This window comes from Ochotona princeps, chromosome X (genome assembly GCF_030435755.1).
Source record: "Ochotona princeps isolate mOchPri1 chromosome X, mOchPri1.hap1, whole genome shotgun sequence".
Taxonomy (NCBI): domain Eukaryota; kingdom Metazoa; phylum Chordata; class Mammalia; order Lagomorpha; family Ochotonidae; genus Ochotona; species Ochotona princeps.
Window position 1 is genome coordinate 43,464,567 of NC_080865.1, and position 18,816 is coordinate 43,483,382.

At 47.1% G+C, this 18,816-nt stretch overlaps 1 protein-coding gene across 1 annotated transcript; it reads left to right on the plus strand.

The window, feature by feature from the left end:
- The first annotated feature begins 201 nt into the window (after positions 1 to 201).
- LOC131478569 (synaptonemal complex protein 3-like) lies at positions 202 to 10,961 on the plus strand. Its single transcript, XM_058658842.1, has 8 exons — positions 202 to 346; positions 899 to 965; positions 1,147 to 1,181; positions 2,620 to 2,737; positions 5,582 to 5,681; positions 7,346 to 7,444; positions 10,594 to 10,695; positions 10,823 to 10,961. The coding sequence occupies exons 1-8, from the start codon at positions 253 to 255 to the stop codon at positions 10,946 to 10,948; spliced, it is 741 nt and encodes a 246-aa protein (XP_058514825.1). The 5' UTR covers positions 202 to 252; the 3' UTR covers positions 10,949 to 10,961.
- The last annotated feature ends 7,855 nt before the right edge of the window (positions 10,962 to 18,816 follow it).

Below are 18,816 nucleotides of genomic sequence, written 5' to 3' on the forward strand. Positions count from 1 at the left end.
GCGCAGGCCGCGGGCGGAGCCGAGCAAGGGCAGGAGTGCGGGGAGTGTGGGGCCTGCGCGGGGCCGGGCGGCGGGGGTGGAGCGCGGGACACCCGCCCGGGCCGCCGTGTCTCCTGCTGCGGGCGGGCTCGCGGGCCGCCATCTTGCACGCGTGGCAGGGCCGGGCCCGGCAGCTCTTCCCCAACACGCCTCCTTTCTGGCAGAGCGTCCTTGTGCTCCTCGGTTCAGGAGTAGGCCGCGGCGAGGGAGAACATGGCGCCTGCGAAGGCGAGGCGCGTGAAGACGGGCGCCAAGGTCCCGCCAGAGAGTCAGGAAATGGAAGCGCCCCCTGACCTGGGCCGCCCAGGTAACCGGGCTGGTCGGTGGGGTGTGGCCGGCTGTGTCTGCCCTGGGGAAGGAAGGGCTGGCTCAGGTCTGGGCAGCTGGAGCACCTGGGCAGCGTCAGTCTTTGCTTTACTGCTTCGGGTTTGTGATGCTGCGGATGACGAAAGTACTCGTCTGTCTGTCTGTCTGCCTTGCCTTCTCTCTTCCCTTCCTTCCTTCTTTCGTTCTTCCTCGCTACCTTCTAGTGTGGTTGGGAAGCCGTGGAAGATGGCCCAAGTGCTGAATCGCTGCACCCGGAGGCTCTGGGCTCCTTGGCTTCGGCTTGGCCCAGCAGCAGCACTTGTGGTCATTTGGGGAGGGAGGCGGCAGGTGGAAGACGTCTCTCTGTGTGTCTCCCTCTCGCTGACTCTGCCTTTCAAACCGGTGAAATACAGCCTTGAAAAAAAACAAAACAAAACAAAACAAGCTTATTTTCCAAGAGCCTGAGTAAGTCCATGCCAAAGCTGTTTCTTCAGGAGAAATGATCAGAAGTTTCCCTTGTAAGCCACCTTTTCCATTTTTGTTTTCAATGCAGAAGACAACCCAAGACTGTATAATCCTGCGCATCACCCCTTTGCGGGACTCTTTGATGAGGACACGAGGTATTGTTTGTAAAGGAGTGCTGTTTGGTGGATGGGCAGAGTGCTCAAAAACAGAATTGGGCTCGCGTGACGTGCATTTTAGGTGCTTTAGGCACTGAGCCCGAGATGTGTTTCTTGAAAACACAAGTGTGATGCTTTTTTATTGCACATTTTACTAAATTGTACTGCAATTTCTTCCCAGGAACACGTTCTACAATAGGTTGGAAAGATGTCAAGGTATGTATGTTTTGGGAGATAGCTGTAGTCCACGGGCGACCTTTTCAACTGTGTAACTTTTCTAACAAGGACCGTTCATCACCGGGCCATGGTGCAGTAATCTGTGCTTTGTTCTAACACACAGGATGGAATGTAAGTGTGCGGCACGTGTTTGCTTCATGTTTCTTGCTAGTGCAATTGCTAGACTTGTGGCTTGGGCACGGCACTAGCAGCGGTGGGATAAGGATGGTGCTTTCATTTTATCCTTGTGTGCATTCCAGAGACCACGGTGTATTAGGAGTGGGCAGCAGTCAGCTAGTAGGAGTAGCTGCTCCAGGGTCCCCGAGTATCAGATCGGCTTGTCATGTCACTTTTCTCTTTCAGCAGTTTCATCACTTCCTTTGACTTTGCTATTTGTCGTATTTCAAGTGGGTAGTGCAAATTGAAGCCTCTAACACCGCCCCTTCTTAGTCATCTGGTTAAATTGACAAACTGTAGTGGAGCACTAAACACAGCCTTGCTGGCGTACGGGAGACGGGGATGGGTAGGTCAGGCCTCAGTAAAGTGAACTTTGTTAAGGGGTAAACTCTCACCAGACGGGGGTGGGATTTCTCTAAAGTTCATACAGGCAGCTATGTTTTGGCAGCTTTGCTCTGTTTGGTGGTGACACTGTGCTTGATTGCTGAGCTGTCTTAGAAATGCATTATTCTAGTGAAGTGGATTTGCAAAACATCTGTCAATACAATAAATAGTGCAGCAGCTGCCTCGTGGTGATTGGAAAATGCCTGTAGAATCTTATCCTCATCCCAGCGTTATTTAGGATGCTCCAAACCTGATCAAAGGCATCCTTTTGGTGAAAATGATACGAGCCTACAGTCGGCCACACGTGTATCTGTAGAGGTGTCCCTGGGTGAATTCACTTATTTTCACAATGTACCTGTGGTCTTCACCTTTTGAAAAGCTCACGGACTGCGTTGAAAATTGTTCCATCTTTGACAAAAGCATTCCTGTCTTTTGGACGCTAAAGAAAGGAAGAAATTCCCGTTTTGCACGCAGATGAGTTCTGTTGCTAGCGGCAATCCCTCTAAAGGTGTCCTTTCAGTTAGGGATTAGTGTACAAATTGATTGGAAAGTGGCTTTTGTAGCTGTGTCCTCATGAGGAAATTAAAGGTTGCTTTTGACAGCTTTCATATGTTATTCGGAAAATGGAAACGTTAGTTTCCAGGCGTGTTTTCCTCCTCCATGAAGAAATGCTGTGTAGATGGGAAATTTTGAAGTGAAGTACTGGTGACTGAGAGTTTTCACAGGAAAAAAGCAAACCAACCAACCAAGCACAGGAACTTGATTTTTACAATGATACCTCCTTGTTCATGCCCAGTGTCTTTCCAGTGCTCTTGAATCACGTTGGAACACAGTAATCTTTAATGATCAATTGTAATGAGCTATGGTTTCACTCTAGGGAGAATTAACATGCTAATTCATAAGAAGAAACTGAGTTTCAAGAAGAGTGTCATGGCTTCTTTCAAAGCCATGCAGCAGATTATTGAAAAATCTCTGAAAACCGGGAGAGAGCAAAGGTAAGCACGTGGATATTTCGAACCCTGGTCCTTTGTGTCATTTTGTTAATGCTCGCGGCTACAAATCACCGCAGAAGAAACAGTCGTGTGTTTATTGGAGGTAGAATGGAAAAGCAATTTGGCTTGATTTTCCTCCAAGGAAATAAATATGCACGGGGCTTTGAAAAGTTACTGGACAATGAAATTCTAAAGATCAATATCTTCTGGTGGAAAAGCTCCAAATCTGTGTGCGCAAGGAGGCTTCTACATGTTCCTGGTAAATGCCCACTCGGAAAAAGCGGTGCACATATTTGTAAAAGTTTCTGTAGCAGAATAAACAGATTTTAATTCCATTTTCCATGAACTTCTCAAAATAATCCCACACTTCCTTTAATCCTGCAGCCAGAGACTGTAAATGAGTAGACACACATTTCCTAGAGGTCATTCAAGATGACCTTTTCTGTTCTCTTGTTACTTTTGGATGTATTTCCTTTTCAAGATCTCTTAATTTATTTGGGAAGAGAGACCGATTTTTCATGTGTTGGTTCACTCCCCATGTGGCGGTGACAGCTAGGGCAGTGGCAGGTCAAAGCCAGGAGCCCGGAGTAGCTTCCAGTTCTCAGACATGGTGGCAGGGTCCCAGGTACTTGGTCTGTCTTGTCCCGCTCTCCCTGGCTGGTGGACAGGGAGCTGGACTGGAAGATGGAGCAGCCAGATCTCGAACTGGTGTCGGTATGGGATGCTGGCATCGCAGGCAGAGGCTTAAGTCCTAGGCCACCATGCCAGCCTCAAAGATGAATGTTTTAAGGTGTTAGACTTCTGGTAGCTACCTGCATTCAGTTGCATAGAAAACATGACATTCGTATTGAAAAGGATCTGTATATTTACTTGACTACGTCTCACCATTCCCTGTTAAATGTTTTACATTTTATTTTTAAGAACGTTGACGTAGCTGAAAGGGATGCTATCCCATGTAGGCCTCTGATTAGGGTGGAGGGAGGGTCGAGGAGTGGGAAGAGGTGGGTGGGACAAGTGTTTCAGTTTTGTTTGTTTGTTTGTTTCTCCTGTGTCCTCAGTGGGGGAAAGAGGAGGAGGTTGCTCCTTGATGTCAGACTGCATCAGCACGCGAGGATGGGACCAGCGACAGTGAATTGGCGATGCCTCTGAGACCCCGATGGGAAGAATGTTCCGAGGGTGTTACTTAAGGGGTTTTGATAGGTCTAAGATATTGTCAGCTTCGTTGCACGAGGACTGAGAAAATCTTTCCAAGGTCTGTTAGCGGACCAAGTCCAGCTTAGGGTATTCACAGACCCAGGAACCTGCTGCTGGGCCTTGCCAGGAGACCTGTCTAACCTGTTTTGCTTTCCACCCTCTAAGGAGACACTGGAGGTCCTCTGCTGGCCCAGATGAGCTGGGCGTGTGCCCCTTAAACATCTGGGGGTACTCTCCATTGCACAGACCTCAGCAACTGAGGAGGCCCGGTGCTGACACATGCACCCCCAAATCGGACCATGTATCTTGTTATTTTCCCTGTTGCCAGGGTTTGAGTCCAGTGATCTTGTTGAGCAGTCCCCCAAGAAACCTCACCTGGTGACCTCAGACTTTTGCATGCATCAGCTAGTACAGTGTCAGCTTTGGTCCATCAACTGCATCAGCCAGCGCACATACCCGTGGGTGCGATGGCCTGGTAGTTGTGCCCTTAGCCACATATATCTCTTGCAAAGTGACAGGTATTGTGGCTTAGTCCTGCCCAGCCCGCCACAGGCCTGGCCCTCGTGCACAGCAGCCTTTGTTGTGGCCTAGACTGGCCCAGTCCTCATCGCATCTGGCTCTTGTGTGCACGCATGGTGCTGAAGCTTAGCTCATCCTGACCTGCCCCTGACACGGCCTACACAGAGGCAGAGAGGTGCTGCTGCTGCCTTGTCCAGCGTGGTCTGCCCCAGCCCTGGTTCTTGTGCTCACCAGCAGGAGCTGCAGCCTGTGTGTGGGGGGGTTGGAGTTCCATTCTTTAACACGCATGTGTGTGTGTGTGCGCGTGCATGTGCCAAGGGAAAAGAAGTTTCAAGTATTCCTGTTTGGTAGTCTTAGATGATGAGTGGATATAATATCCTATTGCAAAACTTAGCAATTAAATCCTATACAATACTGCACTCACTCATAAATTTTAAAGAATCAAATCTTTTTGCAGATAAAGTTTTCCCATTGATGAATCTTTGACTGTTTTGTGGTTCTTTTTTCTTTCAAGTGCTAATGCATGTGTGATAGCTTCTCTCAGCCAAGTAGGAAAAATATTTCTTCTCTTTCTCAACTCTACTTTTCGATTTTTTAAAAAGATTTATGTATTTTTATTGGAAAGGCAGATATACAGAGAGGAGGAGAGACAGAGAGGAAGATCATGTGTCCAATGATTCACTCCCCAAGGGGCCGCAATGGCTGGAGCTGAGTCAATTTGAAGCCAGGAGCCAGGAACCTCCTCCAGGTCTCCCACATGGGTGCAGAGTCCCAAGGCTTTGGGCCATCCTAGACTGTTTTCCCAGGCCACAAGCAGGGAGCTGGATGGGAGGCAGGGCTGCCGGCGCCCATTTGGGATCCTCGTGCATTCAAGGCAAGGACTTTAACCACTATGCTATTGTGCCGGGCCCAACTCTGCTTTTCTAATAAAAATCTTTTTCAAAGAGCAACAGATATGCTTAGACTGAGAATGAATCATCGTTTTACTTTTCTGTTTCCTGTGAGAAGATTGTAGCTGCTACTATCCTGTCTTCCTTTTGGTAGTATCAATCACAACAACTCAGTTTTGCTTGAGAATGTTTAGCTTGTGTTATTGCTGTGACATGTAATGATGTTTATTCTTCTGTTTTACAGGCAGGCATTCTATCTCAATTATTATCAGAAGTCTCTGGTTGTGTTTCAGAAGTGGGAGCATCATTTACAGAAACTGAAGAAATGTGAAAAGACTATTGCTGTTGGTATCTTGTTTGGCTCTAGCGGGAATTGATGCAGTCAGGTCTTGAGCAGGCGGGGAGTGCCTGATCACGTGTCGTACATAGCCTTGACAATGGATCTCACTTGTGTTGCCATCAGTGGTGTCCGGTTTGGGCCTGACGACTATCTCCACCAGGAGTAAGGCACACAGGGTCCATTGAGCTCCTGCAGAGTTAGGGGATGAATTAAGGAACCTGAGAGTGGGTGGCAAAATAGGGCGAAGGAAACCCAGGTGAAAGCAAGCAGTGAACGGCTTTTACAAGGAAAGAGGGCCAGTTCTGCTGCCTGTTGGTAAGGATGGCCACAGCAAGGATGATTTGGCATCCGAGGCCATTTGCGTCCTCAGGAAGTGCGGCTCGGCGGAATGGCACATTCACCAGACTTTGGGATGAGTCCATGGGTCAGTAGGCAGTAACGAAAGAGGAGTGGTGTGAAAGGAAAAGGAATGCTTGCAGTAGTGTGTGTGTGTGTGTGTGTGTGTGTGGCCTGTGTGTGAATGTGGATTTAGAGTAGGAGATTGCCAGCCTGCGTCTGAGTTGACTTGAAAATGTCAAAGCAAAAGCTGGATGTGGGGAAAGGGAGGAAAGCGTGGAACAGTGTTGCTGAGGATAGCCGGTAGGTAGGGCACACGTTGAGAGAGTAGGGATCCGCAACAGTTAGTGCATCAGAAGAGAAGAGGTAGAGTGCATGAGTCGAGACGGATAAAGGCAAGCGTAGAGGCAGCAGTGGGAGACTGGATGTCCTCCTTGGATTGCTCCCGTTTCCTTAGTGAGCAAGACGGGGCCAAAGGTAGGAATAAGTATGCAGAGAAGCTTGGTTGTCTGTTGGCAGTGGATTCCTTACTGAGAGTGAGACAGTAAAAGACGAGGGACTCTGAATGCCAAGCAGCACGCTGGGGCCGAGTGTAGGTCTGTGACATAGCCATTGTGGACTTCCGTGAGACTAGTGAGCCTGGTTGTGGCAGGGAAGCTGGAGAGCTGGATTTTCCAGGACTGGGGTTTCACAAAGCACGTGGACAGGAAAAGAGGCCGGGCATTTAGCCATGGTGGAAGTATGATGAATGATGATGGAAATGAAACGTTTTTCGAAGAAAGTATGGATGTGAGTGGGAATGCTGGGCAGTGAGAAGTGTTCCATGGGTGGGTTTCTGATCCTGGCTCCTGTTGTGTTGTGTTGTTTTGTTTTGAAAGATTGATTGATTTCTATTGGAATATGAGATATACGGAGGAGGAGAGACAGAGAGACAGAGAGGAAGATCTTTCATCCGCTAATTCACTCCGCAAGTGGCCACAAAGGCCAGAGCTGAGCTGATCTGAAGCCAGGAGCCTCTTCCAGGTCTCCCATGCGGCTGCAGGGTCCCTAGGCTTTGGGCCATTCTCTCCTGCTTTCCCAGGCCAGAAACAGGGAGCTAGCTGGATGGGAAGTGGAGCGGCTGGGACAAGAACCAGTGCCCATATGGGATCCTGGGACAAGGCGAGGGTTTAGTTGCTGAGCCCTTGCACGGTTCCCCAGAGTGTGTGTTAAGGGAGAAAATACTCTTCCATATTTACTTTCAAAGAAGGCCCTTTGAGTGTACATGACTTGGTGCTAAATTGAAAATGTTGTGCTGATATTCTCACAGCACTTTTGTTTTTCTGTTTTCAGACACTGTCCCAAATGCAAAAGCAGCTTGGTCAGTATGTGGAGATGCTGAGGACTGAGAAAATGAAACAACTACGAACATTGTATGAGGCTTTCTTAAAGGTCTGTGGTATTTGGTATCTGTCCATTTCAATATGTGATTGGGAGATGAAGATCCCGTTTTTATCTCAAGACTTCTGTTAAAATAAATCTGTCTTTCAGGTCCTGATGCCGTTTCTATTTTGGTATCATTGGTCCTTCTAAGACATTAGTGCTAAATGTGTTATGACTTTGAGGATTCACATGTGGTTATGGGTGCTGTTGACAGCAGGAAAATATCAAGTGGCAATATTCCTGTGACACCAACACTTTGTGACAAGTAACGATTTGCCTACCTCAGCATCTTGGGTTATTGGTGATGAAAGTAGCAAGTCTGTCATCACTTATGCAGGTTGAATCACCTTGCTTTCTAATGTCAGTGATTCCAAAGAGAAGGTTCTTTATGGGGATTTCTTTCATCGTCAGATTTCTGAGTGGTTCCTGGTGTATTGGCAGAACTGGGTGAGGCCGGAGCCTGGAGCCAGGAGCTTCTTCCTGGTGTCCCAAGCTGCTGTAAAGGGCCCTGTCCTGCAGGAACTGTCTCCTGCTGCTTTCCAGGGTGCTGATACGTAATGCCAGCTTAACTTGCTATGCCACAATGCCGGCCCCACTTGTTTGTTTTGCTGGGTGTGTTCTAAAGCAGTCTTCTTCCAATGACTTACAATTTCACTCTTTGAAACTAACTGGGATAAGTAGGAGGCACAAAAAGCAGTTTCAAGTATTCATTCTGTTCTGGGATTTTGGAGAGTGAACTGGTGGATAGGAGTGCTCTCAGGTAAAAACTGTTTAAAGTCCATCTCTAAATAGCCCTAAAAGAATTTACGTTTATGCACAACACATTCCTTTTGAAGATTTCTTATTGAGAGGCAGTGTGCGGGGCAGGACACATACACAGATGGGGATGTGGAGAGAGTGAGAGAGACAAAGAGAGCTCCCCAAAGGCTTGCTCGCTCCCCTGATGGCCTCAGCAGTCAGGAGTGTTCCAAGCTGAAGGCAGGAGGCAGGACCTGCTGGTTTCCATGGGAAGGCTGCGGCCCAAGTACTGGGGCCACCTTCTGCTGTCTTGCCAGTCGAACTAACAGGAAGTGGGATCAGAAGCAGAGGAACTGGACCTAGACTGTCTTGCTTTATGTGTTTCTTAATAGAAAACATGTTGCTCTAACGTGCCCCTCACTAATTGACGTGGTTGTAGTTCTGCTAAACACCTATTGCTAAATGGGACTGCTTGGAGTAGGAACTCTGCTACTGATTTGCTTCTGGCGTTTCGTTTACTGTCTGGATGCTTTTAATTAGAGATTCCAATTTTTTTTTTTTAACCTCAGCCATGGTACTTTCGTTCCAGTTTCCCTTGCTGCTGCCCTTAGGCTCTCACCGTATTTTCCCTATGTTGTTTCAGTGTTCCTTATTTTCTCTGATTTCCAAGCATCGTATATGTCTGCAGTATTATTGTCCTCACGCATTACCCTTCACTGTTCTAAGATTGTCAGCCAACCCCTCTAAAATTTTGGATACTTAAAGTTTCTGCCGTCGTCAGTGCAGCCCAGTGGCCCTGCGGACTTCCTTTGTGGCGTGCATTCTTTGCTTCCACCCTCTCCATGCTTTGTTATGCTCGCCCCTAGAATCCTTTCAGCTGTTCCTCATTTTACCTACTGAAACCTAGTTTTGCAGGCGAAATAGGCATTAATCTGCGTTTTCGGCTCCATACCCCACAAGTTGTCCTCCATTCCTACAGTACGTGTTCTGTGTTATCTCTCCTTACGTTTGCTCATGTCCTGGTAATATGGGACACACACTGCATTCATTTGCTGTCCCTCCATAGCACTTTATACAACAATATTTACACAGCACGCACAGCTTTCTTGTTTGCTGGAGAAATGCTGACGCTTTAGATCACAATAGTTTTTCATACCTCACAGATGTTACATCACAGATCCTTATATTCCCTCTAGGAGCTCATGTTCTTTGATTAATACTAATAAATGGCTTGTCAATTGTGATTTTTTTTAAAGATTTATTTTATTTTTATTACAGAGTCAGATATACTGAGAGGAGGAGAGATAGAGAGGAAGTGGAGCTGCCGGGATTAGAACCAGCGGCCATATGGGATCAAGGCGAGGACCTTACCCACTAGGCCACGCTGCCGAGCCCATGTGATTTCTTTTAAATGGGTTGGTAACTGTGATTTCTTTTTTCAACCTTTTTGTATTTTTTTCTTTACTAATGACTGCAGGCAGAAGTTGCTGTGCTGTGTTAAATAGCAATGGTATTAAGCAGGTGTCTAGTTCCTAATCTTAGTGTGCATACATTCTTTCATCACTGAGCATGATATCAGATTTGTGCTTGTTTTTGTGTGTGTGTGAATGCTGTCTTAGCTTTTATCCTTTTGTTTTAAAGGTTTGATTATCTGAAAGTTACCTATGGAGAAGGGGGTGGGACACCCCAACTGACTGCAAAGGCTGGGGCTGGGCTAGGCCAAAGCCAGGAGCCAGGAGCCCAGAGTTTCTCCCGGGTCTCCCGCATGGGTGCAGAGGCCCAAGCACTGGGGTGGTCCTCCACTGTTCTCCCAGGTGCTTTAGCAGGGAGCTGGATAGGATGTGGAGTATGCAGGATTCAGACTGGTGCCCATCTGGGAATGTTGGCATTGGGTTAACCTGGAACACCACAGTGCGTGCCCAGCTTCTGCTGTCATGAAGGAAACTAATAATACTGTTTTGACTGTTTTGGAAGTTTGCAAACGTGGCATATGAAGAGGGCCAGCAGTTGTCAGAGCACATGCCTGCAGAGGAAGTTGTGGAGAGCCCGGAATCACACAAAATCCTATTATTTTGCAGGCTTATCAGTGTGTTCCAAAATGGCTTTTATTGCAGGTGGACACACATTACCTGGGATTTTGTGTGTGTGTGTGTGTGTGTGTGTGTGTGTGTGTTTTATCCATCTTGACCTTGTACGTTCATTGTCTTATTATTTCCAGGAAAATGTTTTGGCTCCTGCGCAATTGCACATTTCTGTTTTTCTTCAGTGAGTTTTTGTGCCTCCTCTTAATGCTTATGAGTACTCTGTATTTGGGCAGGATTTTCATGTTAAAGCTTACTGCTTTGTGAATGTAGTTTGCACACACTTGTGATGTGAGATGAATAGAGGTGGTTTGCAACTGGCCTGGGTTTTTGTTTCAGAGTATGAGTTCCCTAAAGGAGGAACAAAGAAAGCTGGCCGAGGAACAAGGTGGATTTACGAAAGAAATGGCCATGCTACAGCAAGAAAGCATGAAGCAAGCTGTAAGTTGCACAGTTTAAACATGAGCATAGGAGTGGGCTTCAATGTGACAGTGTTGTATTTGCTGAAATGTCTGTAAGAGTCACCTAAACACTGAACATGTGTTTAACATTTCTTTCCTCATAACAGCATCAAGATTTAGCCTCGATTCTGAAGCGTTTCCAACCCCGCCTTGGTGTCGTTTTGAAGAAGAAGCCCAACTGCGGTGGCATAGCAGAGTTGCACGACCAGCACACGGAGTCAACAAGACTTTAAAATGCCACCTTCCTTGTTCAGTTTGCTTGTTTGTTAAGTGTGCAATCTCCATTCTGTTAAAAAACATTTTAGAAACGTAAAGAGTGATGAGGCTAGCAGCAGTTCCCGAGGTCTGTGTGTCAGGATTCCAGGTCTGTGTTTGTAGTGACTGTGGCTCCTTGACCCTGTCAGCTAGCTTTCCGCAATAAAGGTGATTACGTTGAAGTTTGGCCTCAGTGGCGCTGTGACAGTTCCAACATGTAGGCAACAGGAGGTTTGAAAGCTACATTCTCCTTCTTTGAGGAAAAGAACTCAAGAGGACAGATTTCACTTTGGGTAGTACTTTTATTTGAACTATTAGAGAATCTGTTCCAATGAAAATAAGATTTCCAGGGTAATACAAAGCATTCTGTGGCCTGAGAGAATTGATTAAAATAAGATTCTGTCCCCAAATAAACTGCAGAAGTGTCATGGTGACAATGGTATAAGATACGGACGTCTGTCTTGACAATGGGATGCTAGACAGTGGCATTGTCTGTACCAGCAGTGTCAGGATACACTTAAACAACAGGCTGATGGACTTATGAAGGACTGTATTACTGCAATAATACGGGGCAAATATAGTAATGCAATAAAGGGAACATCTTGTGTGTGTGTCTGCCACTCTGCCTTTCAAATTATATACGTTTATTAAGGTAAAGCTAATCTGGTCTAATCAGGAATCAAGAGCATCATAGGTTTCCCGCATGGGTGCTGGGTGTAAAGGCTTTTGACATGCTCCACCGCTTTCCCAAGCTAGGAGCAGGGAGATGGCTTGGAAATAGAGCAAGGCAGATATGATTTGGCATCCATATGTGATTCTGGCCTGTATAATTCTTGTTTTTTTTAAGCTTGTTTTTTGGGGGGCCCTGCACTGTGGCCTAGCAGCTGAGTTCCTCACCTTGCACACACCGAGATCCCATATGGGCGCCAATTCTCATCCGGCGGTCTTAACTTCCCATCCAGCACCCTGCCTTGGCCTGGGAAAGCAGTTGAGGACAGCCGAAAGCCTTGGGATCCTGCACCCGTGTGGGAGACCTGGAAGAGCTGGCTCCTGATTCACAGAGATCTGGCTGTTGCGGCCACTTGGGGAGTAAATCATTGGACGGAAGATCTTCCTCTCTGTCTCCTCCTCCTCCTCTGTATATCTGGCTTTCCAATGAAAATAAATGTTTAAAAAAAAACTTTTTTATTGTGAAGTTGGATGTACAAGGATTTAGCCTCTGAGCTATCATGCTTTGCCTATTTATTGATATGATTTAAGCAATCACCTTTGGTGTGGTCTAGCAAGCTGCACATTCAAGCAGAAGCAAATATTGCAGTCCTGAACATTAGTTACTTGTAGCTGGTCCACAGGTAAGAGACTGAAATGATGTAGAAGTCATACTTTAAAGATTTCTTTGAAAGAGTTACAGAGAGGTCCCAGCGGCGTGGCCTAGCGGCTAAAGTCCTCACCTTGAATGCATGGGGATCCTATATGGGCGCTGGTTCTAATCCCGGCAGCTCCACTTCCCATCCAGCTCCCTGCTTGTGGCCTGGGAAAGCAGTCGAGGACGGCCCAATGCATTGGGACACTGCACCTGCGTGGGAGACCCGGAAGAGGTTCCAGGTTCCCGGCTTCGGACTGGCGCGCACAGGCCATTGCGGCTCACTTGGGGAGTGAATCATCGGACGGAGGATCTTCCTCTCTGTCTCTCCTCCTCTCCGACTTTGTAATAAAAATAAATCTTTAAAAGAGAAGGGGGGGCTCGGCAGCGTGGCCTAGTGGCTAAGGTCCTCGCCTTGATCCCATATGGCCGCTGGTTCTAATCCCGGCAGCTCCACTTCCTCTCTATCTCTCCTCCTCTCAGTACATCTGACTTTGTAATAAAAATAAAATATATCTTTAAAAAAAAAAAAAAAGGGGGAACATCTTCCATCTTATCATTCCCCAGTTGGCTGCCAATAGCCAGGGATGCGCAAGGTTGAAATCAGGCACTTCATCTAGCTGTCTCAAGTGGGTGTCTTAGTCCATTTTCTGCTTTCCCAGTACATGAGTAGAAAGTTGGAGCACAAGTGGCACAGCAAGGCTGGAAATCTGCATTGCTTAGGGATACAGGCATCACAAGTGATAGCTTTACCCACTCTGCCACAAAGCTGGTACCAGGACTCTTGGCACTGTATCCATTTTCAGATGCCCAGAACAGTAATTCAATCATGTCTACCATGTCTGATTCTGAACCTTGTTCCTATTCAAAATCTACTTTCTGAGATGACACACAATGTTTTTTTTTTTTTAAAGATTTATTATTTTTATTGGAAAGGCGAATATATATAGAGGAGGAGAGACAGGAAGATCTTCCGTCCGATGATTCACTCCCCAAGTGAGCCGCAACGGGCCGATGCACGCCGATCCGAAGCCGGGAACCTGGAACCTCTTCCTGGTCTCCCACGCGGGTGCAGGGTCCCAAGGCATTGGGCCGTCCTCGACTGCTTTCCCAGGCCACAAGCAAGGAGCTGGATGGGAAGTGGAGCTGCCGGGATTAGAACCGGCGTCCATATGGGATCCCGGGGCTTTCAAGGCGAGGAGTTTAGCCGCTAGGCCACACCGGCGGGCCCAACACACAATGTTTTCAATAGCTGGACATTATGTAGTGGTGAAATGGTTGACAATATGCTGCTAATTACGACGTCAGAAAGTGCACAGGGAATGAAATATCCCCTGTTGCTATGCTTCACTGTGGATTCAGAAGCTGACAATCGTTACTTGGCATCGTCCTCCCATCACAGATGGAACCAGATGGCTAGATTTGTGTACTTCCTCAGCACCATGTGGAATGCTGCAGCTGACTGGGGTATTTCATGGCCCCGAGGCTGGGTAAGCTGTGAGAATCTCTGTCCTGGTCCTCCATTGCTATGATAATAAAGCACTCAAAACGGGATCGTATGATGGATTTATTTAGGTTTATGATTTTGAAAGGCCAAGGTTAGGGCTGCCTTTTTTTAAGATTTTTTTTTTTATTATTGCAAAGTCAGACATACAGAGAGGAGGAGAGACACAGAGGAAGATCTTTCGTCCGATTCACTCCTGAAGTGACCACAACGGCCGGTGCTGTGCTGATCTGAAGCCAGGAACCAGGAACTTCCACCGGGTCTGCCATGCAGGTGCAGGGTCCCAAGTCCTCAACTGCTTTCCCAGGCCACAAGCAGGGAGCTGGATCGGAAACGGGGCTACCGGTACCAGAACTCGCGCCCATATGGGATCCTGGCACATTCAAAGCGAGGTCCCCAGCCGATAGGCCACCATGCGGGGCCCAGAACTGGCTTTTGTATAAAGATCATGGTAAGGACTAGGACTGTTCCATTTATAGCAGAAAAGTGGAAAGCAAGTAATTGTGTGTAGAACAGAAGTCCCAGTGTGTGTAGGCGAGTGGGACGTCTCCAAATTCACCTGTAACCTTTACAGTAACAAATCCATTCCAGGAAGTAAGAAGTCTCCCATGACGCTGCATCAATTTAGGTGTGGAGGCTCTGCTCTCCTCATCTACACAATTCCCATTAGGCGGACTCATTTATCCTTTTTTAAATGACTTTTATCCCTTTTAAAATTTGATCCCATAATGGGTGCCGGTTCTAATCCCGGTAGCCCTGCTTCCCATCCAGCTCCCTGCTTGTGGCCTGGGAAAGCAGTCGAGGACGGCCCAATGCATTGGGACCCTTCACCCGTGTGGGAGACCTGGAAGAGGCTCTGGGATCCTGGTTTTGGATTAGCTCAGCTCCTGCTGTTCAGCCATTAGGGATTGAATGGTCGGACAGATCTTCCTTTTGGTCTCTCCTCCTCTCTGTACTTCTGACATCCCAATAAAAATAAATCTGCCTCACTGAGGAGTTAAGGTGGGTTTTGAATACCTTGGTCTCAAGCCAGTGCTCCAACATCAGAGGCAGTGACTTAACCCACTGTGCACAATGGCAGCCCTCAAACTGCTATTGTATTTCCAGACAATCATCATTATCCTTTGGAGAATTCTGATTTTTTTCTTACACAGGGTGAATAACACATTTAAACATTAATGGCCACAGGATCATGATGTCTGGGCAGAGCTGGAATTTGTGACCACTCAGCTGAATGGGATCTCAAGACAAACGAGAGGAAAATGCAGCAACCGGTGCATCCAACAGCATGTGTGATCATGACCATGAGGGCAAGTACAAAATGCCTTCAGTGCCACGCAAGGTGACATTAGTAGGTTAAGGCACCGCCTTCACCAGCATCCCATACTGATCCTGGCTCACGTCCCAGCTACAGCATTTCCGATCCAGCTTCCTGCTAATGTACCTAGGAAAGCAGTGGAGCATGGTGGGCCCCTTTACCCGACATTGGAGACCCAGTAGTGCCTGGCTCCTGGCTCCTTCCTGGGTTCTGCCTAAGCGCTGCGGCAGCTGTTGTAGCCATTTGGGGAGTAAGCCAGAACATGGAAGCTGTCTTGCTCACTCTCCCTCCCTGCCTCTCTGTAACTCTGCCTTTCAAATATATACATATATATTTTTAAGAAAATGCACTCTGACTACCGAGTAGGCGAGGACGTGTCTGAGGTTAGTGCTTCCAGACCTTCCAGCATGGCAAAAGGATGCCCAAAGTCACATAGTGGTTAACAGCATTGCACTGGCAATAGTGATGCTCGGCTTGGTATCTTGTGTCGCTGCCTTTCCTCAGTTCTTTACCTCCACTTTCACTGTCCCATGGATCTAATCTTGAGCTTGCAGTGGCAAATGAATGATGCAAATTAAAACTCCGCAACATTTCATCGCTCACCATGGCACCATCCCTGAGAAGCTTAGAGAACACTACAAGGCATTCGCAATGCCTAAAAGGAAAAAGTACAGGAGAAGCGGGTCTATTCCGTCAGGTACTGAGCAACCATGAGACCTGGAAAACACAATTATAGTCTGATTACTTATTAACTTCTAAACAAACCATTAGAGGAAATGGGAAAAATAATAAAAATAAATTCTAGATTCATATTCATGATCAATGCATCACAAACTGTGTATGTATGTAAAATATATAACTGCATTGAAATATATTCCCACAACTGGTTCCAAATGTGCTAGCTTATGTATTAAGTAATTTATGTAACAAAAGGAATTAGAAGGTGGTGATTGGTTTTTGTATCAGTAAAAGATTATATCTTTATCAAATGCTAAAATACATTAAATGGCCAAACTTTCAGGGATTAATACATACTAGGGGTCAAATTTTAAACAAGATATTAAGCAGTGTATAACATATAATCCTAAAAAGGTAGCTAGATATGATGTAAAGAAAGTAGATACGGAGTTTAAAGCTGGAGGCACAGGTGTTTGACCCTGCCAGCTGCATGACAGCTACTCGGGGACCTGGGCCAAGCCAGCCTTAACATCTAGGATTCCAGCTTTGGCCACCACTGCCAGGTGGTGAGAAAATCCTCCTCCTACAATAATTACACTGTGGATGGATCCCGGGCAGACACAGGACCCTGGCTCGGCCCACCTCTGTCATTTTTATGGGGGGAAAGCCCAGATGAGTCTGAAGCTGGAGCCATGGGTACTAGATTCTCCCAGCCATGTAGTGGCTGCTGGGGAGCCTGGGCCAAGCCAGTGGGCTGCCCAGGAATGCACTCTGGGATCTTGGATGTGTGGGCTTACAGAAGTCTGAGAGATGGCACAGGTGGGGATCAGCAAGGACCTTGGGCTTCGGGTGAAGGTGAGGAATGACTTCTCTGGAACTTCCACGGACAAGGCTACTTTCCTTCAAGGGCTACAACAAGGGAGCCGCTGGAGAGGGTTCAACAAGGGAACAGGTTCTGTGAGGCGGGGCCATGGACTCGACAAATACGTGAGTGAATCAGGTTTTGGGGTAGAATCTGTAGGGCAATATGTGCAGTCACCCATTTGGAACAGCAACATCCATTGGCATGTTGATGTACTATGACTGGGAAGAGGCCTGGTGGGGAGCGAACAGGACAACCCGGCTGGGCTGGAATTCACGTATGGGTGAACACAAGTATCAGAATCAGTACATTATTTTGGGCTAAACATAGCTGAAATCTACCTGGACATGGGTATGGCCTAGGTCTGGGGAGAGGCAGGTGGGCTAGACTCCAGCATCCACTGGGACTTGTGGGTGTAGAACGGGCTGGGCTGATTAAGATGGAAAGTTTTTTTTAAAAAATTATTTATTTTTATTAGAAAGGCAGACATAAAGAGAAGGGGAGAAACAGAGAGGCAGATCTTCCACCCGATGGTTCACTCCCCAAGCGGCCACAATGGCTGGAGCTGAGCTGATCCAAAACCAGGAGCCTGGAGCTTCTTCCGGGTCTCCCACGCGGGTGCAGGGTCCCAAAGCTTTGGACCATCATTGACTGGTTTCCCAGGCCACAGGCAGGGAGCTGGATGGGAAGCGGGACTGCCAGGATTAGAACCGGCACCCATATGGGATCCCGGGCATGCAAAGTGAGGACTTTAGCCGCTATGCTATTGTGCCGAGCCTGGAAAGTTGTATACTATGCATCTGTGATTGCTTACTTCAGCAACACATATGCTAAAATATTATGCATATGTGACTACTTCACAATACAAATGAAGCAACTGAATTAAAACATGTGTTCATGGCTAGCACTGTGGCATAGCCAGTTAAGCCATCTTCTGTAGTGCTGGGATCCAATATAGGCACTGGTTGTTGTCCTTGCTGCTCTACTTCCAACCCAGCTCCCTTCTTACGGTCTAGGAAAAGCATCAGGAGATGGCCCAAGTACTTGGGCCTCTGCCACCCATGTGGGAGACATGCAATAAGCTACTGATTCCTGGTTTCAACCTGGTCCAACACTAGCTGTTGCAGCCATTTGCAAAGAGCATCCTCAGAGGGAAGATCTCATTACCTGCCTCTCCCCTCTGGAACTCTGCTATTCAATTAAATATATTTTAATTAACTGAGATTTTTTTTTTTTGAAGTACATATAAAGTGTTTCCATTTCACAGTTAAATTTTTCAGGATTTGCTTTATTTATTGAAAGGCATAGATAGATAGATAGATAGAGAGAGAGAGAGAGAGAGAGAGAGAGAGCGACCTTGCAAATGCTGAGGCCAGGTCTGAGTCAGGAGCATAGAACCCAGTTAAGATCTCCCATCTTCCTTGGAGCTGGCAGGAGCCTAATCATTTGGGTCATCTTTGGCTGCTTTCCCAGAAGAAACAGCAGGGAGCTGAGTTGGAAGTGGGATGTCACTATTGTAGGTGGAGACAGCCCACTGTGCCATCATGCAAGCCCTCATATTACATGTTTTGTTTCCACGAACGTTTTGAAGACTCCTTTTGTTTTACCAAAATATGTAAACCTGTAGAAACAGGCTAGGTTGCCTTGTACCTAGGCAAATATTACAGTGCTGGGAAAAAAGCAGCAACAGCTAATGAGCATTCTGGGTCTGGTTAATGCCAACTTTGTGTTAACTATACCAGCATGCAGGCATGATCGCTTTTTTTTCTCTAAAAGTAAGTAGGGGAACTGGAATAATGGCTCAATTGGCTCATCTTCCATCTCCAAATACTAGGATCCAATATGGAGAATGATTTGTGCCCCAGCTGCTCCATCTCACATCCAGCTCCCTGCTCGTCATCTGGGCAAGCAGGGAGGATGGTCCAAAGCCTTGGGACCCCGCACCCATGTGGGAGACCACAAGTGCCTGGCTTCTGGCTTCTGACCAGTTTAGCTCCAGCTGCGGGGGCCATTTGGGGAATGAACCAACATAGAAAACTGGATCTGGGGGCAGATTCAGGACTGCAACATCTGTCAGTTTATGTGGAGGGCTGGAGCGTTGATGGGCCAAGCCGGGCTGGA